We start from the raw sequence: 26,657 nt of genomic DNA, 5'->3' as shown, positions 1-26,657 counted from the left end.
ACAAATGGAAGAGTGATAGAAAGGGCGTTAATGGATTATGTGTTGATAACTAAAAGAATGTTAGGGAGATTGAAAGACGTGCACGTGTTTAGGGGTATGGCTAACGGTGTGTCTGATCATTTTTTGGTGGAAGGAAAATTAGTTGTAGCAAAAGAGTGGGGGAATAGAGTGGGTGGATGTAAAAGGGAGCTGGTGAGGGTTGAAGAGCTAATAAAACCGGGGGTAAAAAATAAAGATCAAGAAAAGTTGAATATGGCATATGACAAAGTGAAAGTAAGAGAAACTGGTAATTTAGAGGAGTGGAAGTTAGTAAAATAAAACTTTGTAGTGATTGCAAGTGATGTGTGTGGCAAGAAGTTTGTTGGAAGCAGCATGAGGAAGGGCAGTGAATGGTGGAATGAAGGAGTGAAGGTAAAAATGGAAGAGAAAAAGAGGGCTTTTGAAGAATGGCTGCAGAGTAATAGTGTAGAGAAGTATGAAAGATATGGAGAAAAATGTGGAGGTAAAGCGTAAAGTAAGTGAGGCAAAGAGGGCAGCTGACCTGAGGTGGGATCAGGGATTGGGTCAGTCATATGAAGAGAATAAGAAAAAGTTTAGGAGAGAAGTGAAGAGAGTAAGGAAGGCTGGTTCAAGAATTGAAGAGACAGTGAAAGATAGAAATGGAAGGTTGTTAAAAGGAGAGGAGGCAAGGAAAAGGTGGGCGGAATATTTTGAAAGTTTACTGAATGTTGAGGACAATAGGGAGGCAGATATAATTACTGTTGAAGGTGTTGAGGTGCCGGTGATGGGAAAATGAGAGAGAGATTACAAGAGAGGAAGTGAGGAGAGCACTAGATGTAACAAGAGTAGGAAAAGCATCTGGTATGGATGGTGTGAGAGTTGAGATGTTGAAGGAAGGTGGTGTGACTGTACTTGAATGGTTGGTGAGATTGTTTAATATGTGTTTTGTGTTGTCAATGGTACCAGTAGATTGGGTTTGTGCGTGTATAGTACCACTATACAAGGGTAAGGGAGATGTGCATGAGTGTTGTAATTCAAGAAGTATTAGTTTGTTGAGTGTAGTTGGAAAAGTGTATGGTAGAGTACTGATTAATAGGATTAAGGAAAAAACAGAGAATGTAATCTTAAAAGTACAGGGTGGTTTAAGAAGAGGTAGGGGTTGTATAAATCAGATTTTTACAGTTAGGCGGATATGCGAGAAATATTTAGCAAAAAGTAAGGATGTGTATGGTGCGTTTATGGATCTGGAGAAAGCGTATGATAGAGTTGATAGGGAAGCAATGTGGAATGTGATGAGGTTATATGGAGTCGGTGGAAGGTTGTAGCAAGCAGTGAAAGGTTTCTACAAAGGTAGTAAAGCATGTGTTAGGATAGGAAATGAAGTGGGCGACTGGTTTTCGGTGAGAGTGGGACTGAGACAGGGATGTGTGATGTCACCGTGGTTGATCAATTTGTATGTTGATGGAGTGGTGAGAGAGGTGAATGCTCGAGTGCTTGGACAAAGATTGAAACTGGTAGACGAGAATGACCATGAATGGAAGGTAAATCAGTTGTTGTTTGCGGATGATACTGTACTGGTTGCAGACGCGAAAGAGAAGCTTGGCCGATTAGTGAGAGAATTTGGAAGGGTGTAAGAGAGAAGGAAGTTGAGAGTTATTGTGGGAAAGAGTAAGGTTATGAGATGTATGAGAAGGGAAGGTGGTGCGAGGTTGAATGTCATGTTGAATGGAGAGTTACTTGAGGAGGTGGATCAGTTTAAGTACTTGGGGTCTGTTGTTGCAGTAAATGATGGAATGGAAGAAGATGTACATCGGAGAGTGAATGAAGATGCAAAGTGTTGGGGGCAGTTAAGGTGTGGTGGGTCGTAGACGACCCGAGGTTTGAAAAAAAAAAAAAAACAGGTTTTTTTTCCATAATTCTTCCTCCGTATTAGTTGTGAGTGATATCGACCTGCGAGATCTCAGTTCAGTGTGCGCAGCAGTTGGGTGACGACACATTTCACCCCAGCTCTTTTCCTTGTGTTTTTTCTGAGATACCCTCGGGTCGAGCTCGACCCATCAATACCTAATGAAGGTAAGTTGTGTAATATCAAATTTTTATACAATCATATAATGTGCAGTAGTGTTTAGGCTTATAGGAAAAGGATTGTTGTAAAGTTTTTGTGAATGTCTTCTACCCCGTATGTTTTTATAAAATAGCTCCAGTTTTTGTAAGTTTGTACCTTTATGATAACTTAATTATGATCATTATTTTATTATATTTAATTACAAAATAATCTATAAACTTCCTTCTGGCTACCTTAATAATTTTCTGCAAATCCTCAAAGAATTTTATAAGTAAATGACTCGCTGATATTGACATATCTTTATCCATTTCAGGTAGCAGATTTGACCTTCCAAGGTGGTGTGGTTGGCGGCCATTTTGTGAGCATCAAGATAAGACTACGAACGAAGAATAGCATCTGCTAAAACCTAAAATACTAAACGGGCAGACAAAGATGAATTCCCAAGACAAGTGAACAAACAATGGCCGCCGTGAAGGGCCAGACGGGAATGATAAAACAGACTATACTGGATATAAAACAAAAGCCCGGTACTATAAAAAGCTGTCAAAACAAACTATGGTACTTAACATTGGAATGTGTGAAGATGGAGCTTCGGACATGACGAAATAAATCCACGTGTGAAAAAAGCCGAGAGCACCACAAAAAATTCCCACAATGTCGCAGTCCAAAAAGAAGGATGTTGTTCAGATGGCGCTCGCGTCGTGGCGTGGGTGGTGTGGCGCTGGTGGGTTGGCTAGGGCCTTTGTATCGGCCCATCCCTTTGACGAAGGAATTAACTAAATGGAAGACAACCTGTGAATAGTGGATTTCACGCGCCTTTGCTTTATACACGACACCCAAAAGGTGCTCGCGCGAGGGTTGTAACCTCAGCATTCCATGCTTTTATCTTTCTCTGGTATAATTGGAAGGTTTTATCAGAAAAGGTATATTAGAAGGACTCTTTTCACCGGCCGCCACAGGTCTCTCCCCAAAAATAGATTTTTCCTTCGTCAAAATCCCTTTTTTAAACCACTTAATAATATCCAAGTGCAGATTCTTTTCCACATTTTTTTTTGTATGATAATAATACAATATCCTGTAAAAATTTCTGTCACTAAATATGTCATTTACCTACCACAGAAAAATGTTGAAAAGAGGATAGAATTTTTTAGCAAAAAAGACATACACATTTTTTCTCATCTCAGGAAACATTCCCTTATGGTTCCTCATCCCCCTGGATCTCAGAAAATGGTGCTCAATTATCGTAGAATAAGTGCTTAGAATAGTTTAAGCTTATTTCCATATTTAGATTTTCGGTGATTTTTTTTTGCAAAGTCATTTTTTCTATATACTTATTTTTTTTTATTTATTTGTAATGATTAATTATTTTAAGTTTAGCTTTCATTTACTTTTTTGGAAAAATAGAATATTCTCTGAAGTTTTTTTAATAGTAAAAGACTGTGAATTGCTTCATAAATGATTTTTTTATGAATTTTATAGTGACCTTGGCTCAAGGTCGACCCATCGATACCTAATTAAGGTGGTCAAATAATGATACCTATCCAAGGTTAAGGGAGTAGTAAAAAATAGAGGGTTGGGCATGAATGTAAAGAGAGTTCTGTATGAGAAAGTGATTGTACCAACTGTGATGTATGGATTGGAGTTGTGGGGAATGAAAGTGACGGAGACAAAAATTAATTGTGTTTGAGATGAAGTGTCTAAGGAGTATGGCTGGTGTATCTCGAGTAGATAGGGTTAGTAACGAAGTAGTGAGGGTGAGAACGGGTGTAAGAAATTAGTTAGCAGCTAGAGTGGATATGAATGTGTTGAGGTGGTTTGGCCATGTTGAGAGAATGGAAAATGGCTGTCTGCTAAAGAAGGTGATGAATGCAAGAGTTGGTGGGAGAAGTACAAGAGGAAGGCCAAGGTTTGGGTGGATGGATGGAGTGAAGGAAGCTCTGGGTGATAGGAGGATAGATGTGAGAGAGGCAAGAGAGCGTGCTAGAAATAGGAATGAATGGCGAGCGATTGTGACGCAGTTTCGGTAGGCCCTGCTGCTTCCTCCGGTGCCTTGGATGATCGCGGAGGTAGCAGCAGTCGGGAAGTCAGCATTATAAAGCTTCATCGGTGGAAGATAATGTGGGAGGGTGGGCTGTACCACGCTAGCAGTACCAGCCGAACTCAATTGAGTCCCTTGTCAGGCTGGGAGGAACATAGAAAGGAGACGTCCCCTTATTTTGTTTCATTTGTTTGATGTCTGATAACCCCCAAAATTGGGGGAAGTGCCTTCGTATATGTATGTATGTATGATCATGTTGTGGAATAATTGGGTAGTTGAATCGGTAGAACTTCAAAAGCTGAAACTTGCAGCAAAAGTATTTTTTAACAGGCAGGCATGAGCCTCTGTTTATAGTTTATATATGAAAGATCTATTTTAATATTCCTACTGTTCCTAAAATATTTTATTTTAATTGTCTATTACTTTTCATATAGAGTAGTTTATTTATTTTCTTATTTCTTTTCCTCACTGGGCTATTTTTCCCTGTTAGAGCCCTTGGGCTTATAGCATCCTGCTTTTCCAAATAGGGTTGTAGCTTAGCTAGTAATAATAATAATAATAATAATAATAATAATAATAATAATAATAATAATAATAATAATAATAATTAGAACGAGGCCCAGATGCAGTTGACATAAAATAAAATCACTGATTAAGACTACTATTGCCGAACAAATTTTCGCAAAGAGCGTGAATACGGTGAAAGACTGAAAAGAGACCAACAGAAAATTTGGCCCATAGGGAAAAACGAAAATGTTCGTAAATCCACAAATAAATAAAGATAAGCAGCCAAGAGCCATTCTCGAGCCTGGCATCAAGAGAAGTCCTTCATCGCAGCAAAGGCACCAATCAAGAAAGGAAATGAAATAAAGGAAGCCTAAACATCTTGACAGTGGGAAAACCCCACATACCTCCGGCCCAATGGAAAAAAGGAGGGAGCGCCCAAACAAAGTTAAAATTGGAGCAGTCGCCAAGTCCGCCTTGTAACTAAATCCTTAAAGCACCAACCAGAAAATACTAACACATGCCGAAACACTCCTAAGAATGACATATGAGTAAGGAAAGTCATAGTTGGTGACTCCGTCTAACCAAGATATACTAACAATCACACTGGAACAGTGTTAGGTGAAGGGGGAAAACTTCACACAACCAGGCTAGCAAACACCAAAAAGTAGACTACCTATCACTTAACAAAAGACACTTTGGCAGAAAGAGAGGGGACAGGTAGAAGGTTACTAATGTGCTTGAAGTGAGGGCTTAGACTGATAGAACCTTGCAGTGTTAAGCAACGCAGACTTATGCCAAACGACAGCCAGGGTTACCAACATTGACCGAGAACATCTAACCCCTAATCCCCAGAGGAGCTATCGCCAAGCAACATCAGGAGTCAGAAGACAAAGTTTTGCTTAACAACAATAGAGCCTGAACAAAACCAAAAGTTGTCAGCACAGGCCTCAACCTATCTTGAGGCCAAAGATGATAAGAGCGATATGAGCGAAGGGAGGGGACACCTCATTTCAGTGGAATGAGACCCTGAACCGTGGTATTGTTTCTAGTGCTAATAGACAAGAGGGAACGTCACCCGTGACTCAAGTCACCAACACCGACTGCAGTGTACCTGTCGTCTGATTCATCTAGGCACTGTGCCAAATAAAAGGCAGATGAAGGCCTTCAAGTGCTCAATGGAAAAGGGGATGGAGCACACCAACAATCTGTTAGGATCTGAACATTCTTCAGAATAGACCTGTTACTAAATCCTCAAAGGCTCTGAACAAAGAGGCACTAACGAATGCCGAACCACTCTTCAGAGGGACATAATTAGCAGAGGAAAAAGGAATACTGTAGTTGGCAACTCAGACTACCAAAGAGAACCTGTCTCACTAGTTCAGCGTTAGGCAAAAAAGGGGGAAAATTCACACAGCCCAGTGTCGCCAACATTGACCAGCAGACTACTTTGTTGCCTCACAGATGACAGCACTGTCGGCAAGAGGCCATCTCCAACACTTGACGATAAACGTTCTACCTGAGAATCCCCATTGTAGTCAAGATTCTGAGACTGTGGGCTCCTAGATCCTAGTCCCCATTGACACCCAGGATCCTCACCCAACAAAACGTCTCTCTGAAACAATGAAATACCATTCTAGACAAAAAATGTCCCAGGAGCCACAGAGGAGACCAAAAAGCAAAAAGGGTGATTAGCAACCTTGGCTACTTCTACGTAAGAGTACCAGAGGCTCTCACTGGACATGTAAAAAATTACTTACTTTACTTAAAAGACCATTTCCCCTGTCCTAGCACACATGGAAACCCTGAGCCGGACCTAATAGATGTTTGTCATATACAGTCTTACAGGAACAATTATACATCATATTACCCATAAAATGTCAATTCCACAGATGAACAGCTTAGAAAGCAAGAAAGACTTCAGATCTTGAAATCTTTTGGATGTCTAGCATTATCTTCTTGTAAGACTAGGAGCCATATATTGCAAGCACTAAAACCTAGAGTAGCCATATATCTTGGCTCTTCTCATCTTAAAACAACTGTAACTCTTTTTGTGTCAACATTATTCTTGGCGGCACTATAGGTAGCAATTCTCCTAGATATTTGAATAAGACTCATATGATACAGAGGTTGGAGAGCCCCGGAAGTCTTGTCTAACCAAAACAGTAAGATTCGATCAAAAAAGCTGTTACTGAACAGCGATAAATTCTGGAGTTGATGTATTCTCAGTAGTGTGGAAACGTTCCAAGGTCATTCACAATAGGAAGTCAATTCCACGTTTGCTTACCAAGAGAAAGAGTAGAAAACAAAATGATCACAGTTGGAATGTAGTTCCTTCGTCTTCAATGGAAGGCTGGCAAATACAAATTCTTCCAATTGAAATGAAAAGAACAGTAGGAGTATCTCCTATTGAACATTCAAAGATTGCATGATAAAACAAAGGAGAACGGTCCCATTTTCTTTCATTCGATTGTCATCAGCTGACTAACTACTTCCTTGAACAGATAAAACTAATGCACAAATGAAAGCCCATACAAAAGAGTACGCTTGATTGAATATGCATAATTGCATAAGTAATAACCATCACTGACCAACAACCAGTTGTCCCTTTAGCTACAAGGCGACTATTCGGTCATCAAGCGGAAGGAGCAAGGTAAGAGACAACTCATTCCACAATAGGTCGCCTGAATTGATTGCTTAGTTTGGATTCAGGAGACCTGTGAGATGTCAATTCAACCAGTCGCCAAGACCCCGAATCACTTGCACAGACCAGCGGACCACAATTCCCCAATTTGCAACGCGACTGCTGCCAAGTAGAAGGGTAGTAGATACCTCAAGCCTACAGAATGAGCATCTGGTCAGCCTGTTGGTTGGTGCACAAAGGCATCAGAGAGAAAGACAAAGCAGCACAATCATTCCCCATATTTTGACCACAAAGAATCAACAACTAATTGTAGATGTCTCGTGCACATGCTGACAACAAAAAATAGGAACAAAAATAGTAGGCGACAAAGGTAATAGGGAGCAAGACATATGTCGAGTGCTTGCCCTCTGAAAACTATCGCAAACACTGAATGTGGAATTGATAAAATTGACCGGTAAACTACATTCCACTTACAAGAGAGACACTGTTGCCAAAAAGAGAGGGGACAGGTAGTAGGTGACTCAACAAATAGAGTGAGTGCCTAAAGGCTGATGGAATCTTGGTGTTAAACAACTTGAAGTTCCAGCAGAAGTCACCCCAGGTTGCCAACACAGACCAAGAACATCTGAATGCAATGACTAACCAAGTCTAACAGCGATGACTTGGAGTTACGGCACACGCCACCCAAGGTCGCTACCACAGACCGAGAACATTTGCCACCTCACTTCCGAAGAAGCTGTCGTCAAGCGACATTTAGCGACGGTAGGCAGCGATTCCCTTGACATTGAAAATACCAGGTCAGTTTACTGGTATGGTACTAGGCAACATGGGGGGTACAGCATATACAATGCAGCTCTATGTTCCTATACCACACAACAGCATTACTCATTGTTGCTTGTCTCGTGTGACTATCTGACAACGAGAAGCAAGAGACAAAGAGTAACTGGTGACATTTTCACCCAGTCTCTCAAAAGGTAACAACTGATCAGCCTCTGTTTGGCTCTAAAAGGGGTTTCAAGGATTAGATTTAAACCTAACCTAACCTAACTATTGTATCCCCCTAACCATGTCATACTAGGTCCCTTTGACCCAAACAAGAATGATTTCCTAATCAAGCTAGGGACACAGAATAACAAACCCTGTATAGGGAAGAAAAAATAAAGTCTTCTGTCTGACGACCTGTCCTACCAAACCAGACGACCCAAAGACAAAGTCACCAACAGACCGCCAATAATTACAGAGATCAAAATGTAATGACCGCTAAAGCCAGAAATGTAATGATTTCCCTAATCAGATAGTTGAATCAGAAATACTTCTGAGTTTGAACTGACAGTGAAAGTTTCTTGTTGAACAAGCTGACAGAGGCGCTAATTTTAATAAGATCGATCTATCTGGTGTTGATACTAGAATTAAAACTTTTCTACTTATATTACTGTAGTTAATTCTCTGAATCTTATCCTTATTCCTCACCGAGAAGCCCAATATTCTCTGTTAGAGTCCTGGCCTTAAACCAATTGGTCATCCAACCAGAACAGCAGCTCAGCTAGATATAGCCATAAAGAATGGAAGCAAAATAGATTGTTACTTACTCTAAACTGAGCCAAATGCACGATAGTCAAGTTTTCCAAAAGTTTCAGGAATCCTAATCAGCTAATCCAGAATTAAGTGTAATGCTACAAGAGAGCGAGACATTATAGGAAAAATCTACAACTCCTGAACATACTCCTCTAAGCTTGCGGCCAAGACTCGGCTCAAAAGGGAATGTTCCCATAAGCATTCAATGTTTGAATGCGATATATCATTACAAAATTACAAAATAAGGAAAAGGGAGAAATCGTCCGGATACAATCTTAATTACCATAAGCTAACCAGCTACTGTTCTTAACAGAGGAACATTCTCCATATTTTCAAAATAACTTGAATCCATTGGGAATTGAACCTACAACGAACACTCGTATTGAAATGTCAAGTAGAACACGCTATCGCCGTGCCATATAATCATCCTTCAGTAATCAAGTATCAAGATCATTGGACCCAAGCGTCTCTTGAGCTTGGAGAAAAATATAACAGATACGCAGCAGAGTGGGAAGTTCCGAGAAGATACCTTCCAAAATTAATGAAAGGGAGGAGAGGAAGTTAGTGTTGGATTACACCAGGGGGTCAGCATTAAGCCCGTTTTCATTCGTATTGGTCTTGGATGTGTTAAATGAAGGGATCAGAAATGAAGAGCTGTGGGAGCTGCTACAAGCAGGAAGGTAGGGATAAGATAACCATACATGAAAGAAGAGCAGTTATAAAATAGGTAGAACAATTTATTACTTGGGATCTACTATAAATCAGGATGGAAGAAGACAGGCTGAAGTTGAGAATAGAATAAAGCAGCATGGGGAAAGTGGAGGGATGTAGCAGGAGTGGTATGTGGTAAGAAAATGCCAATCAAGGTAAAAGTCAAGATCTATAGCCCAGTAATAAGGACAGTGTTATTATATGAATAAAAAACTTGGGCTTTAAGACAACAAGAGGGAGCAAAGCTTGAGAAAAGAGAGATGAGAATGCTAAGGTAGATTATGGGAATATCATTGGTTGAAAGATTGGCTAATGATGAAATAAGAAGAATGGCATGTGTAAAAATGATTAATGATAAGCTAAGAGTGTCACGACTGAGATAGTGCGGGAACATGCTAAGGGTGGATGGTGGAGAGGGAGTGAGGAGGGCTTGGGAAGAAACTGTTAGGAGGAGAAGATCAAGAGGGAGGCAAAGAATTAAATGGCGAGATAAAGTGAAGGATGATATGGAGATTGATCGATATATTGAGAATTCTCTGGCATCCTGACATCTAAGGTAATTGACGTCAAATAATATGGAGAGAAGAGGTTTGGTGGAAGAGGATGCCTTTCAAAGAAGACATTGGAGAGGGTATATCAGGCAACCGACCCCTTTAACCCTTTCACTATGAGGCCACACATCAGTTATTAAAGCTACATACTGTACAAGATTTGTTACCATCGGATATACTTGCTCACTTACGCTATCATATCCTACATTTCCACGCTTATTTGTTTTACTACTAATTACAGAATATGTTTTTCAAAAGTTTGCTTTATTTACCATTGTATTCCACTCAAAGCAACTGAAATATGCATTCTTTATATTCATTGAAGTGACTGTTATTTTGTAATAATTCCACAATAAATAGCCATTGAAAGATTTAAAACCACTTGTCAGCATCCACAATATTGTACAGAAATCCCTTGATTGTCATCTGGAAGTTCGTATGATTGGCTGCCTTTGACCGTGTTAATCATGAGGCCCTTGTTTTCAAACTCAAACAATTGGGAGTGGATAGGTTGTTTCTTAGCACTATTATTGAATTTTTAGGCAATAGATTGCAAAGAGTTTGTGCTGATGGGCACCATAGTGCATATAGGAATGTGATATCTGATATTAGTCAGGGTAGTGTTCTTCGCCCATTACTTTCCATACTATATACACATGAAATGTGGCTTGGCCTAAAAAACAAGCTTGTTGCATATGCAGATGATGCTACTCTCTTTGCATCAATTCCATCTCCTGAATGTAGATCTGGGGTTGCTAAATCCCTTAATAGAGATCTAGCTAAAATTAGTGCATGGTGCAAATTATGGGGCATGAAGTTTAATTCTAACAAAACTCAAACTATGATTGTAAGTAGGACAAGGGCAGTGGCTCCTCAACATCCGGATCTTAGCATTGATAATGTTTCTCTGTGACTCCTTTAAAATTTTTGGTGTGATTCTCGACGGCAAATTTACTTTTGAGAAACAAATTAGGTCTGTGTCTTCTTCAATTACACATAAAATTGGCTAATTGAGAAAGTCATTCAAGATTTTCGGTGATCAATCTATTCTGAAGACGTGTTTTAATTCTTAGTTTTTACCTTGTTTTGAGTACTGTACTGTATTGTTCTTCTGCCTGATCTTCAGCTGCTGATTCTCGTCTTAATTTGTTGAACAGGATCTTAGGACCTATTAAATTTCTTATAACTGATCTACATATTAATCTCTGTCACCGCCGTTCAATTAGTTCGTTATGCATGCTGCATATGATTTTTCATAATTCTGATCATCCTGTATATTCAAATCTCCCCAGACAGTTCACTCTGTTCGTAACACTAGGCACGCTTCTAATAGGCAGGCCTTCTCCATCATGAGGCTCAATACTAAACAGTATTCTAGAAGTTTTATTCCAGAAGTGACCAAGTTGTGGAATGATCTTCCTAATCAGGTAGTTGAATTGACAGAACTTCAAAAGTTCAAACTTGCAGCAAATATTTTTATGTTGAACAGGCTGACATAAGTCTTTATATAGTTTATTTATGAAATATCTGATTTGATGATGATAAGATCTTTAAAATATTTTATTTTAATTGTTCATTATTTCTCAGATCGTTTATTTATTTTCTTATTCCCTTTCCTTACTGAGCTATTTTTCCCTGTTGGAGCCCTTGGGCTTACAGCATCTTGCTTTTCCAACTAGGGTTGTAGCTTAGCTAATAGTGATAGTGATAGTGATGATGATGATGATGATGATGATGACAGTCATATTTCAGGAGTAGACTCTCTCTTAAGCAAGTTTTATTGAAAGTGATTGCTGCCTTAGTGGCGTTAATTTTTTGTAATTAACTTTTTCTATTTTTCTTATTATCTTTTTCTCTTCATTGCTACAATCCGCCAGTAACTGGGAGAGGGACATATTATCATCAGGAAGGTGATGAAGACCATATCATTCATAATTCATCTTTAATATATCACTACACACTATGAAAGTACAGATATTACGTACAAAGTATGAAACACTATCACAATATTAGTGTACACAAAGTAATGGTCACTTATGTACAAAAAATTACAAATTACGTGGAGTTAAGTATAACACATCCTTCAACTCAACCGGTTTTGAGCAGTGAGAAGGTTTTCTGCTCATTATCAAGAGTGAACTGTGACGCAGGTGTTGTATATAAGCTTTCACAACAACACCTGCATCACAGTTTACTTGTAAGCCTTCTTCATAGTTTTCCATCCTTTCACAGACATTTCTGAAAATCATACTTCCCTACAAAACAATCAAACATACAATCTGAAAAGCAAAATAATCAAAAGTATTTGGTTGGGGGGCAACAGTACCTCCGTACTCATTGTGATTAAAGACAAAATTGGTCAGTTTCTGATAAGAAAGTGGGTGGGGATACTCTGCGTTGAGCACCCCATATTGTTAAGTACCTCATTAACAAATATATGGCCATTCCAGCTCTAGTGAAGATTCATCCTTATTTTATTTTTTTGAAGAAAGGTTTGTATTTGGGAAGAACCAAATTAAAGTACTTTACAACACTAAAATCCCAATCATTTTAGTGTTAGGTCACCGGAACATAATTCTATGAGAAACTAAATCTCACAAGAGCTGATATGACAAATTTTACTTTCCTCTTAAAATGGAAGACCCTTACCATTGGTAGATGTTGTGCTGGACCTCCTTTGTCTACTGCCGTTGCTACAACTGCCAAGCCATTATGATTATCCATATGATCAGCAGAAGCTCTTTCACTAGCTTTAGTTTTGGGAGAAGCTTCCACAAATCCTTCATTTTCAAAACTACTTCTGAATCTTTCTTTATGGTTGCAAAATATATGATACTTTGCTGGAACTGAGAAAAGATACAAAAACTAAAATAAAATTTTTTGTAAAAGTAACATATTTCTCCTAGCTACAAAACCCTGTTTTCTTTAAAATAGGGATATGCACTCAACAGATCTGGACCTGCCATTAAATCTTTAACAATGTAGTTGGTTAATGAGAAATGGAGCGAGAAGGAAGTCCCACTCTCAAACCTGTCACAGAATAACCACTCTTTATTTTAGGCCTACGACTGAAAGGGGTGATTAAGGTTGGTAAAGTATTCTAAGCGTTTCAGATTTGTGTAGATGGGAAAAATAAAGTTATGATTTGTTCCTGGCCATATATAAACCTCTTCTTCTTTGAAATAGCAAGACTCACTTATTGGTAAGAGGATGTCCCCTAAAACCAAACCAGCAGGATCTTTCCTTTCCTGGACATGTTATCCTTCCTGGTCTTATATAGGATTAATGAAAGTGATTGCAAAAATCTCCCCAAAGCTAATTATAGGGAATTAGAAGCTATTAGGCTTCAGTCAGCCCTGATTTAAAAGGAAGCAAATAAAATAAAACTCAAAAGTATAATTGTCAGTAGGTCAAGGACCGTGGTTCCTCAACATCCGGATCTCAGCATTGATAATGTTTCTTCAACTTTGTATGACTCTTTTGAAATTTTAGGTGTGATTCTCGACAGCAAATTTACTTTTGAGAAACACATTAGGTCTATGTCTTCTTCAATTGCACAAAAAATGCCATATTGAGAAAGTCTCAAAATTTTTGGCGATCAATCTATTCTGAAGAAGTGCTTTAATTCTTTCATTCTACCTTGTTTTGAGTATTGTTCTCCTGTCTGGTCTTCAGCTGCTGATTCTCATCTTAATTTGTTGGACAGAAACTTACGGTCTATTAAATTTCTTATTCCTGATCTAGATATTAATCTCTGGCACCGTCGTTCAATTAGTTCATTATGCATGTTGCATAAGATTTTTCATAACTCTGACCATCCTTTACATTCAGATCTCCCTGGACAATTCTATCCGGTTCGTAATACTAGGCAGGCAGTTAATTCTAATAGCCAGGCCTTCTCCATCACGAGGCTCAATACTACGCAGTACTCTAGAAGTTTTATTCCAGCTGTTACTAAGTTGTGGAATGATCTTCCTAATCGGGTGGTTGAATCAGTAGAACTTCAAAAGTTTAAAGTTGGAGAAAATGCTTTTTTGTTGACCAGACGGACATGAGTCTTTTTATAGTTTATTTATGACATATTTGTTTTTGATGTTGTTAATTACTTTATATATGACATGTCTGTTTTGACGTTGTTACTTATTTTAGAATGATTTATAGTTAATTTGTTCTCTATATTTATTTATTTCCTTATTTCCTTTCCTCACTGGGCTATTTTTCCCTGTTGGAGCCCCTGGGCTTATAGCATCTTGCTTTTCCAAATAGGGTTGTAGCTTGGATAGTAATAATAATAATAATAATAATAATAATAATAATAATAATATGTTATTTTTATTAATAAAATAAATTTTTGAATATACTTACCCGATAATCATGTAGCTGTCAACTCCGTTGCCCGACAGAATTCTATGGAGGGATACGCCAGCTATCACAATACTAGAAGGGGGTGTATTTACCAGCGCCACCTGTGGCCAGGTACTCAAGTACTTCTTGTTGACACCTCCTCAATTATTCCTCGGTCCACTGGTTCTCTATGGGGAGGAAGGGAGGGTCGATTAAATCATGATTATCGGGTAAGTATATTCAAAAATTTATTTTATTAATAAAAATAACATTTTTCAATATTAAACTTACCCGATAATCATGTAGCTGATTCACACCCAGGGGGGTGGGTGAAAAACCAGTGTACAAGACTAAAGGATAGCTAAGTATCCCGTATTTCATATAATCAGTTATCCACAATAACAATGAAATAATAAGTACCTGGTAAGGAAGTCGACTTGAACCGTTACTCTGCCTTTAATAAGATCGTCTTCCTTACTGAGCGCAGCGTTCCTCTTGGGAGGCTGAATCAACTCAAAGGTGCTAAAGTATACAGGGCTGCAACCCATACTAAAGGACCTCATCACAACCTTTAACCTTGGCGCTTCTCAAGAAAGAATTGACCACCCGCCAAATCAACAAGGATGTGGAAGGCTTCTTAGCCGACCGTACAACCCATAAAAAGTATTCAAGAGAAAGGTTAAAAAGTTATGGGATTATGGGAATGTAGTGGCTGAGCCCTCGCCTACTACTGCATTCGTTGCTACGAATGGTCCCAGGGTGTAGCAGTACTCGTAAAGAGACTGGACATCTTTGAGATAGAATGATGCGAACACTGACTTGCTTCTCCAATAGGTTGCATCCATAACACTCTGCAGAGAACGATTCTGTTTGAAGGCCACTGAAGTAGCCACAGCTCTCACTTCATGTGTCCTTACCTTCAGCAAAGCAAGGTCTTCTTCCTTCAGATGAGAATTTGCTTCTCTAATCAGAAGCCTGATGTAGTAAGAAACTGCGTTCTTAGACATTGGTAGAGAAGGCTTCTTGATAGCACACCATAAGGCTTCTGATTGTCCTCGTAATGGTTTTGACCTTCTTAGATAGTACTTAAGAGCTCTAACTGGGCAAAGTACTCTCTCCAGTTCGTTCCCCACCATGTTGGACAGGCTTGGGATCTCAAACGACTTAGGCCAAGGACGGGAAGGAAGCTCGTTTTTAGCCAAAAAACCGAGCTGCAAGGAACATGTAGCCGTTTCAGATGTGAAACCTATGTTCCTGCTGAAGGCGTGGATCTCACTTACTCTTTTACCTGTTGCTAAGCACACGAGGAAAAGAGTTTTTAATGTGAGGTCCTTAAAAGAGGCTGATTGGAGCGGTTCAAATCCTGATGACATTAGGAACCTTAGGACCACGTCTAGATTCCAGCCTGGAGTGGACAACCGACGTTCCTTTGAGGTCTCAAAAGACCTAAGGAGGTCCTGTAGATCTTTGTTGGAGGAAAGATCCAAGCCTCTGTGGCGGAAAACCGCTGCCAACATACTTCTGTAACCCTTGATCGTAGGAGCTGATAGGGATCTTACGTTCCTTAGATGTAACAGGAAGTCAGCAATCTGGGTTACAGTGGTACTGGTTGAGGAAACTGCATTGGCCTTGCACCAGCTTCGGAAGACTTCCCATTTAGACTGATAGACTCTGAGAGTGGATGTCGTCCTTGCTCTGGCAATCGCTCTGGCTGCCTCCTTCGAAAAGCCTCTAGCTCTTGAGAGTCTTTCGATAGTCTGAAGGCAGTCAGACGAAGAGCGTGGAGGTTTGGGTGTACCTTCTTTACGTGAGGTTGACGCAGAAGGTCCACTCTTAGAGGAAGAGTCCTGGGAACGTCGACCAGCCATTGCAGTACCTCGGTGAACCATTCTCTCGCGGGCCAGAGGGGAGCAACCAACGTCAGCCGTGTCCCTTTGTGAGAGGCGAACTTCTGAAGTACCCTGTTGACAATCTTGAACGGCGGGAATGCATACAGGTCGAGATGGGACCAATCCAGCAGAAAGGCATCCACGCGAACTGCTGCTGGGTCTGGAATCGGAGAACAATACAAGAGGAGCCTCTTGGTCATCGAGGTAGCGAATAGATCTATGGTTGGCTGACCCCACAGGGCCCAAAGTCTGCTGCAAACATTCTTGTGAAGGGTCCACTCTGTGGGGAAGACCTGACCCTTCCGGCTGAGGCGATCTGCCATGACATTCATATCGCCCTGAATGAGCCTCGTTACCAGCGTGAGCTTTCGATCTTTTGACCAAATGAGGAGGTCCCTTGCGATCTCGAACAACTTCCTCGAATGAGTCCCTCCCTGCTTGGAGATGTAAGCCAAGGCTGTGGTGTTGTCGGAGTTCACCTCCACCACCTTGTTTAGCTGGAGGGACTTGAAGTTTATCAAGGCCAGATGAACTGCCAACAACTCCTTGCAATAGATGTGAAGTGTCCTTTGCTCCTGATTCCATGTTCCCGAGCATTCCTGTCCGTCCAGTGTCGCACCCCAGCCCGTGTCCGATGCGTCCGAGAAGAGACGGTGGTCGGGGGTATGAACAGCCAATGGTAGACCTTCCTTGAGAAGAATGCTGTTCTTCCACCACGTTAGAGTAGACCTCATCTCTTCGGAAACAGGAACTGAGACCGTCTCTAGCGTCATGTCCTTTATCCAGTGAGCAGCTAGATGATACTGAAGGGGGCGGAGGTGGAGTCTCCCTAACTCGATGAACAGGGCCAGCGATGAAAGTGTCCCTGTTAGACTCATCCACTGCCTGACTAAGCATCGGTTCCTTCTCAGCATGCTCTGGATGCATTCTAGGGCTTGGAAGATCCTTGGGGCCGACGGACAAGTCCGAAAAGCTCGACTCTGAAGATCCATACCCAAGGAGACAATGGTCTGGGATGGAACGAGCTGAGACTCCTCAAAATTGACCAGGAGGCCCAGTTCCTTGGTCAGATCCATAGTCCATTTGAAAATCTCCAGACAGCGACGACTTGTGGGAGCTCTTAAAAGCCAGTCGTCTGACGGAGCCGGACACAAGATCATGATACTGCTGCACAGTCTGTAAACTGTCAATCATGGGCAAGCGAGGAAGTACAGTGACAACCCGAATCTGTCTAGACTGTCTGGGTCGTACAGACAACTCCTTAACGGGTTGCTGAGGTTGCCGCACTGCGTCACAACAAGTCACTTCTGTTGGTTGTTGAACGTCTTCCCCGTGACACATTGACTCCGTAAACAAAAAATCCTCTAACAAGGACTAAGCTTGGACTGCATGTCATGCAACACAGCTCAAGGTCTATGGGAGCAGGTGTGGTAACAGACGGGATTAGCGACTGAAGTGGAACCATTACCTTCCCTGTAAGCATGTTATGCTTAAATAAAAGTCCATAAGAGGTTATGCAGCTAAAGGCTCCCTCCAAAAGACAGAGTCCTCAAGGGAATATCAGAAGGAGGGAGAAAAGAACTTTCTCATCTACAGGGACCTTATCCTAGAAAAGCTAAGTTCTCTGAGTGAGGGTTCACTGGTGCAAAAGCAGCAGACTAGAAGGCAACGTTATGAAACTGCTTGACAGTCTAGTGAGTTGGCAACAACCCAAGATGTGTTGAGAAGCATGCGGTAAGGTATGCAGAGCATGATGTATGCAGAGTATGCTGTATGCAGAGCATGCTGTATGTAGAGCATGTTGTATGCAGAGCATGCTGAATGCAGAGCATGCTGTATGCAGAGCATGTTGTATGCAGAGCATGCTGAATGCAGAGCATGCTGTATGCTGAGCATGTAGTAAGCAGAGCCTGCTGTAAGCAGAGCCTGCTGTAAGGAAAGCAGAGCGTGTGCATGGCGTTTAACATTTCTCAGAAATTCCATGACCAGTGCTAGAGTGCTTTATGCATGCTTGCATGGGGTTTAAACCATGGTATGAAAATGGAGGTAAGGTATGCTGAACAGCAGAGTCAGAACGAGCTGGAACAACAATAGTTGGGGTTTCCTCTTCAAGACTCCGTTGAGGGAACACCTGAGGCTCAGTCTGCAAAGGCTGAATAAAAGACAAGCAGAAGGAAGGCGCATGGGTGGAGGAGGCTGACTCCTAGCATGAGTGGTTGAACCCAAGGGTTGCGCTTGCTGAGCGGTTGACGGAAGCGGAGTAGCAAGTTCCAGTTCCTGTGGTGTGAGCGGAGCGCGATGAGGAAGAGGCTGCGCAGAACAAGGTAAATGTCTCGCAAGCTGAGGCTCCTGAGGCGCAAGGCTAAGGTGTTGTGGTGCTTGCCTTGTGGAGGGTTGAGCTCGCTGCAGCGAGAGCTGAGGAGACTGACTCATGGACGGGAGAGGTTGTTGTACCTCAACCGAGTGTTGCATCACTGGTGGAGCAGCAAGTGGAGGCGGAGGAAGAGAGGTATAATCCTCCTGATCCCATTGTAAAGGTTGCCTTAAGGAAGGCAGAGGCTGAACACCACAGGGAACAGCAAACTCAGCACGTGGCTCAACATCGTACGCCTGGCAGGTGGTACTGCGATCAGGCGGAGCGAGCGTAGGCGGAGGGAGTGTAGGCGGAGGCGGAGGAGTAACACTCTCAGCCCAACACTCACGCATTAAGTCCGAAAGCTGTGCTTGCATGGACTGTAGTAGAGTCCACAACATCGTACGCCTGGCAGGTGGTACTGCGATCAGGCGGAGCGAGTGTAGGTGGAGGGAGTGTAGGCGGAGGCGGAGGAGCAACACTCTCAGCCCGACACTCACGCATCAAGTCCGAAAGCTGTGCTTGCATGGACTGTAGTAGAGTCCACAACATCGTACGCCTGGCAGATGGTACTGCGATCAGGCGGAGCGAGTGTAGGTGGAGGGAGTGTAGGCGGAGGCGGAGGAGCAACACTCTCAGCCCGACACTCACGCATCAAGTCCGAAAGCTGTGCTTGCATGGACTGTAGTAGAGTTCACAACATCGTACGCCTGGCAGGTGGTACTGCGATCAGGCGGAGCGATCATAGGCGGGGGGGAGTGTAGGCGGAGGCGGAGGCGCAACACTCTCAGCCCGACACTCACGCATCAAGACCGAAAGTTGTGACTGTATGGACTGCAGTAGAGTCAACTTGGGGTCGGCAGACACTAAGGTCTGCTGAGGTAAAGCCTTAACAGCAGAGATCTGTTGCGGCAGAACCTTACTCCTCTTAGGCGGAGTGTAATCAACTGATGACTGAGGAGAGTCAGAGCTAACCCAATGACTGCATTCGGGTTGTGAACTTTAACTTCGTACGTCTGGCATAGGTCTGGACTTAACGTTTAAGAGGTCTTGAGACCTGAGACCAGCGTTACTCTGCCTTTATTTTCTCCCCTAATCTCTTCTGCAGACGAGCAAAATAAGGGCTCAATCGTCTGCGGGTGGGAGTGACGGTCTCGGTAAGACACGCCCACAACCACCGAGGATACTTCTGTGCGCCGATCAAGGCCTGCTGAACCCTTATGCCCTTCGACATTGCTTCTCCCCTGGGCTTGGGAGCTTGCAAGAGGTCCCGGACTGGGAGGACGACTGGCGCGCACAAAAGTACCCTCACGCACTAATCACTTATCACTTTGATTTCTGTTTGCACTTATTTCACTGAACTCGAAACTTTAAGTGGTTTGTACCTGAAATACGCAATTCTATCCTTTCTCAAAGTTAGTAATTGCGAAAACAGAATTACAATGTAACAGAAAAATCTAATGAAAGATAATTCAGTGGCTGGAAAGAGACTAAACACTAGATCACTCTAGAAACGTTTAGTTTCTTCCCCTAAAGAGACTAGGGAGAAGAGCAAAAACGATAACGACGTTACTCGTACGCCTGGCAGGCTTGAATGAAACGTTTATCCTCTTTCTCCCTCCGTCTCTATCTCTCTCTCTCTCTCTCTCTCTTGACTTAGAACCTGAGAGAAGAGCCCAATCATATATATCGTTAAAACATATTATTGTTAAAGGAAAAAACTGAAAAGTTCCTTTATTAGGATCAAAACCATTAAGTTAAGAAAGAATGAACAAAACGCTAGACACGGTTACTCTTACTGCAACGTGAAACCGTGAACATTCTTTCTCTATCGTAACGATAGAGTGCAAGTTGAACGTTCTGAACGTCAACAACTGCAGAGACAAAACAAAACGTTAGTTCAACTTTGAAAATAGTACGAGACTATCAAAGAAATTCTTTCAAACTCTGTGGCGGAAATAGCATAATATGTTAACAGGTAAAACCGAAACGACGGGCTCAAAGTTTATTAACTTCGGTAAAAGACCGCCTACTATTAGGAAGGTCGAATATAAACAAATATAAAAATTAATTTTAATGAGTTTATAATAAAAGGAAGTTAATCGAAGAGGCCTATAAGAGGCGGAGAGATATAAAATAAATCTATAACTTTTGTTAAGCAAAATTAAGAAAGAGAGTCTATACTCTCTTAGACACCAACACTTCCGTCTAAGGGAAGAGTCGGCCATTGAAAGGTGAACGAGAGTTCATACTCTCTCGTCACCATAATTAATCAAATTAATTCCAAAAGCTAACTAAGCTAATATAGAAGTTTCCAGTAAAGCGACAGCCGAAATCAAAGAGAAATACTTCACCAAAGTCGTGAAAATACTCCAAGAACATAAGCGTATCCCAGAACGTCTTGCCGGAAGCACGACAGAGGAATAATTGAGGAGGTGTCAACAAGAAGTACTTGAGTACCTGGCCACAGGTGGCGCTGGTAAATACACCCCCTTCTAGTATTGTGATAGCTGGCGTATCCCTCCATAGAATTCTGTCGGGCAACGGAGTTGACAGCTACATGATTATCGGGTAAGTTTAATATTGAAAAAATATATATATATATATATATATATATATATATATATATATATATATATATACATATACAGTATATATACATATATACCTATATATATATATATATATATATATATATATATATATATATATATATATATATATATATATATATACATATACAGTATATATACATATATACCTATATATATATATATATATATATATATATATATACATATATACCTATATATATATATATATATATATATATATATATATACATATATATATATATATATATATATATATATATATATATATATATATATATATATATATATATATATATATATATATATATATGTATATATATATATATATATATATATATATATATATATATATATATATATATATATATATATATATATATATGTATATATATATATATATATATATATATATATATATATATATATATATATATATATATATATATATATATATATATATATATATATATGTACTGTATATATATCAAAAATTTTAAGTAATTTTTATTTTTCCTAACATACTTACCGAGAACTACTTTCTTTTGGAGTCACTTGGTGATCTCTCTTTCTCGACCAAGGTTTTTGGCGCCGTTATCCCCCACTCCGTTCTCTATATAGGCCTACCCCCGCCGCCAAAGAATGCGCCCCGAGGGCAGGATTAGGGCAGGTCACTGCTTCTCTGGGCCATTCTCCTCATTAAGTTCGTCGTATAGCCCAACTTGGCAATGGAAGGATGGCACTCGGGGACGGAAGGGAGGGCCATTACCCGAAAGTAGTTCTCGGTAAGTATGTTAGGAAAAATAAAAATTACTTAAAATTTCTGATTTGTTCCAACACGAATACTTACCTCGAACTACTTTCTTTTGGAGACTTATACTTTAGGAGGCGGGAGTGCTATTCTGACACTTGACTCGGCACATAGGGCCTAGAGGGCTATGGAATGCGGGGGCCTATCAGAGTACGGGAGTGAGGGTAACTGCGCAACCTTACGCTATTACCTAAGATTTTACCTCTTAAAAAATTCTTCTGACGATTTCCTCCGGATGTAGTCGCGAAGAATGTGTTCATCGTTGGGTACAGCCTCTGGCCTTACCGCTACACAGCCCGGAGGGCGGCCATGACTGTCCCAATGGAGAACCCGTCCAAGGATTTCCTTGAATAACCCTTGAGGTTGTGGGCAGTAAAGGTTGACTGGTGCGACCAAGTGCCTGTCTGTAGGATCTGCCTCACCGCCATGTTTCTCTCAAAGGGCAAGGGGGTGCTCAGACCCCTGATGTCATGGGTCCGGGGAGTGCCTGGCACTGCCATTTTATCCTCTTCATAGGTTCTAGCGATGACTTGTCTCAGCCAGCAGGAAATGGTGTTCTTGGAAACTTGCTTCCTATTAACACCTGTGGAAACGAAGAGGTTTCTGATACCTGGTCGGAGTGAGAGAAGTCGAATGACAAACCATGGATCTCTCCCACTCTCTTATCGGACGCCAAGGCCAGCAAGAAGACGGCCTTGAGGGTGAGATCTTTGTTCACGATATCTTTCAAGTGTTCAAAGTGGGAACGACACATCATCTTCCGGACCTTGCCTAAGTCCCACTGGGGCACCTTTCCCGCCTGAGGGGGGTAAGACTGCTCGAAGCTTTTGACAAGCATCGCTATGTGTCTCGAGGCCCCCAGGACGATGCCCTTCAGGAGGAAGACTTGGCCTAAGGCAGCTCGAACCCCTTTTTATTGCTGGGATTGACATCTCCGCTTTGTCCTTGAGAAACACCAGCAAATCTGCCATGTCTGGGACAGAGGCCTTAAGAGGTCTAATGTGCCTCTCAGAGCACCACTTCGCGACGGAGGTCCATTTTGTCTGGAAGACCGCGGTTGACGACTTTCTTAGGAATAGAAACATTCTCTTAGCCGTGGAGGAAGAATATCCTTCTTTCTTCAGGAGCCGCTCTTAGTCTTAAGTCGTGAAGACGTAGGGAGAGTGGCCTGTCGTGGAGCTTGAGAAAGTGAGGCTGGTGCAGAAGGTCTGACCTGACGGACAGAGGCCACGGCGGTTGATTAGATAGGTCTTTTAGATCCGCGAACCACTCTCTCTCTCCAGCCACCAGGGCGCTACCAAAGTCATCTGTAGGTTTCGAGCCGTCTTTACTCTGCTGAGCACTTGTCTTATCAACGTGAAAAGGGGGAAAGGCGTACACATCCAGATTGTCCCACTTGTGCTGAAAAGAGTCTTCTAAGGATGCTTTCGGGTCTGGTACAGGGGAGCAATAGAATGGGAGTTGGGCGTTGAGGTTGTTGCAAAGCGGTCAACCACCGGGGAACCCCAGCGTTGAATGATGAGCTTGGCTATTCCTGGGAGAAGGGACCATTCTGTCCCTACTATGTGGCCCATTCTGCTGAGGCCGTCGGCCAGAACGTTTTTCTTCCCGGGAATGAACCTTGCTAACATCACCCCTTGATTTTCTTCCACTCAATCTAGATTCTCTATGGTGAGATCGCACAACTCCTTCGATTACAAGTACCCTGCTTCTTTATGTATGCCACTACCGTGGCGTTGTCGCTCATCCACGCCACGGTGTTCCCCTTTAGCAGACTTGCGAAGTGTAGGCACGCCTTCTGGACTGCTTCCAACTCCAGGACATTGTGTGGAGTTGCCTCTCCCCTTCCAACCAGGTCTCTCGTGCCGTTTCGTCGAGGGGAAGGGCTCCCCATCCCTGGTTGGAGGCGTCTGTGAACAGTAGTAACTCGGGAGGGCCGGTCCCGAAGGTCGTCCCCTTGAGTGAGTTCGACTGGCAATGCCACCATTCTAGGGAGGGTCTCGTGTCTGGAATGACTGGGATTAGCACCTGCTGCGAACCCGTCTGTCACCAGAGGTTCCTGAGATTCCATTGGATGGATCTGAGCCTTACCCTCCCTTGGGGAACTAGGTTCTCCAGTGAGACCAGGTGACCTATCAGCCTCTGCCCGTCTTCCGCCCTCCTGGGGTGTTCTGACAGGAACGGCTGACTAATGAGCCTGAGGTATCTTATCTTATTCTCCGAAGGGAAAAATTCTCCCCGAAAGATTTCTAATGTTATTCCCCAGTAGTTCATTCCGGTGGAAGGGGATAGATTTGACTACTTCGGGTTGATTAAGTTCCCCAGATCCTTGCAAAACTGGAGGAGACTTCTCCCTTGTCCCTCCAAGAGGACCCTTGAGGCGGGAAGAAGCCACCAGGCGTCCAGGTATCTGATAAGGCGGATGCCTCGTTTGTGAGCCCCCACTGCGACAGCCGTGGAGACTCTCGTGAACACTTGGGGCGCTGTTGACAGACCAAAGAAAAAGGGGTCCTGAATTGCAGGATCTGGGAACCCTATTTCACCCGGAGGAACTTCCGACCCGAGGTGTGGACCGGAATCTGGAAGTATGCGTCCTTGGGGTCAATGGTCATCCTACAATCTTTCTCCCTCAAGGACAGCAGGACTGAATTCTGAGTGTCCATTTTGAAGTCCGTCTTCTTGACGAACCTGTTGAGAGCTGACAGATCTATAACCGGTCTCCACCCCCCGGTCGCTTTTTCCACCAGGAATAGGCGACTGTAGAAACCTGGCCCTGGGAGAAGAACTTCTTCCATGGTACCCTTCTCTAGCATGGACGACACCTCCTCTTGAAGGGCGGTCCTCTTTAACGGGTCTTTGGGATCTAGCCATTCTATCCGGTTGGCCGGAAAAAGCGTGGGTGGTTCCGTTAGGAATGGAAGTCCGTAGCCCTTCTTTAATACGGACACTGTCCAAGGTTCCGCTCCTTGAGCCCTCCATGCTTGCCAATGACGTCTGAGTCATCCTCCAACCCGAGGGTTGGGTGGGGATAGGGGGCTTCCCACTCTTATCTTCTTCTAGAGGGGCGGCCTGATCTGTCTCCCCTAGAGGCGGAGTAACCCGACCTGAAGGAGCTAGAGGGCGCTGGAGCTCCCCTGCGGGGGGGGCTGAGGCGTTGCGGACCAGGAGGAAGAGGGGGGCTTCTCTCCTCGTAGTGCTGGTAGAGGCTTGGGGTGTCGCGGCACTATCCGAGACAGACCTCTTATAGGGCGGTCTCCTAGGAGTCGTAGGTCTGGGGACGTTAGTCTCCTTTTATTTCAAGACCTTCTCCATTATGGCTTCTAGTTCCTTCCGAGGAAACAGAGACTCTCCCCACAAGGGAAAGCTGCGAATGGCTCGCGTCTCCCTGTCTGGTGCCTTCCAAGACACCTTCGCCAGAACAGTGTCTCGCTTCCAGAACACCCAGTTAGCTGTTAGTGCGAGAGACTGATATGTCAATAACCTAAGGGTTGAAGGCCTTGCTGGATAGGGTCCTCGGGGTCAAAGGAGGCTTGTACACCTCCCAAAGTGTAAGCCCACCAGTCCAGCCAAGAGGGGACGTTTACTAAGTCCCTCGACATTTTCTCCATCATGGAGGCTCCTGCTGGCGAGAACCAGACTGGGGCCGAAGAGGCTCTACTGTCTGAAACGCCTTGACTAAGGATGTCCTGCTGACCCCCCCTTAAAGGTTGGGGGACCCCGGCATTGCTGGCCACTACCTTGCTGACATACTCCTGCTCTAGGACTAGATCTCGGGTTAGAGGAAGTGCTAGGGACGTCTTAGGTTGGAAGGAGTCTGCATGATCCTCAAAAAGGCTTGACTTCCAGGAAACTACATCCGTAGTTGCAGGTTCCGGTACTTGTGGTGTCTTCTGCAAAGGCTAACCACTCTCCTATAGACGGAGTCCTCCGTCAGGGAGCGCTCCTCTCCGTCAGCCGAGGACCCGGCTTGGGGCCGGGGAGCTGGGTTACCGGGCACGCCGACTGGACGTCTAGCTCTTTGGGGCCAGGGGCGCCGTCCTGCCGAGGTACTGGATTTCATCTGCGGGGACGTCCGCACCAGGGGCCTGGGTTAGCGCAAGCAACGCTGGTTCAGCGGGGACTCTCGTCAGCCCAAGGCTCTGGGTGCCGAGGATGCGGTTCCCGTGGGCTGACCCGACAGCGGGAACCGTTTCTTCTGACCCGAAGGCCGCACCAGCCGGGCTGGTTTGGCCAGGCCGCCCGACCAGAAGCGCGTTTCCCCCGCTGGGCGGGGTTAACCGGAGGCTTCGGGGACTTACGCTTACCTGTAGAGTCCTTCCTACCGCTTGATCTCGAGGCGCCGGGTCACCGGGCACTCCCCGGGCGCTTCGGTTCTGGAATACCAGGCACTCCCTTGCGGTGGTACCGGTCTTCCCCGGCGGGGAGCTCCGCACCAGGTTCGGGGTCAGAACCGGCAACGCCGTACCGTCGAGGACTACTGTTCGTGTATTCTCTCCGGGGGACGCGGACGCGGATCCTCGTGGGCTGACCCGACGGAGGGAACCGTTCCTTTTAAGTCCG

The 26,657-nt window shown here is 43.2% G+C and overlaps 1 protein-coding gene across 1 annotated transcript in view; it reads right to left on the bottom strand.

Moving 5' to 3' along the window:
* LOC137652547 (uncharacterized) overlaps positions 1-26,657 on the bottom strand; it is a 504,806-nt gene that overhangs the window by 387,288 nt on the left and 90,861 nt on the right. Inside the window, exon 3 of the mRNA XM_068386031.1 lies at positions 12,738-12,934. Coding sequence (XP_068242132.1) covers positions 12,738-12,934 — 197 coding nt within the window. The remainder of the gene's footprint in view (positions 1-12,737; positions 12,935-26,657) is intronic.

Source organism: Palaemon carinicauda, chromosome 13 (assembly GCF_036898095.1).
Source record: "Palaemon carinicauda isolate YSFRI2023 chromosome 13, ASM3689809v2, whole genome shotgun sequence".
Classification (NCBI taxonomy): Eukaryota; Metazoa; Arthropoda; class Malacostraca; order Decapoda; family Palaemonidae; genus Palaemon; species Palaemon carinicauda.
The sequence above is the reverse complement of the archived record's forward strand: the minus strand, read 5'-3'. Positions and strand labels throughout refer to the sequence as shown.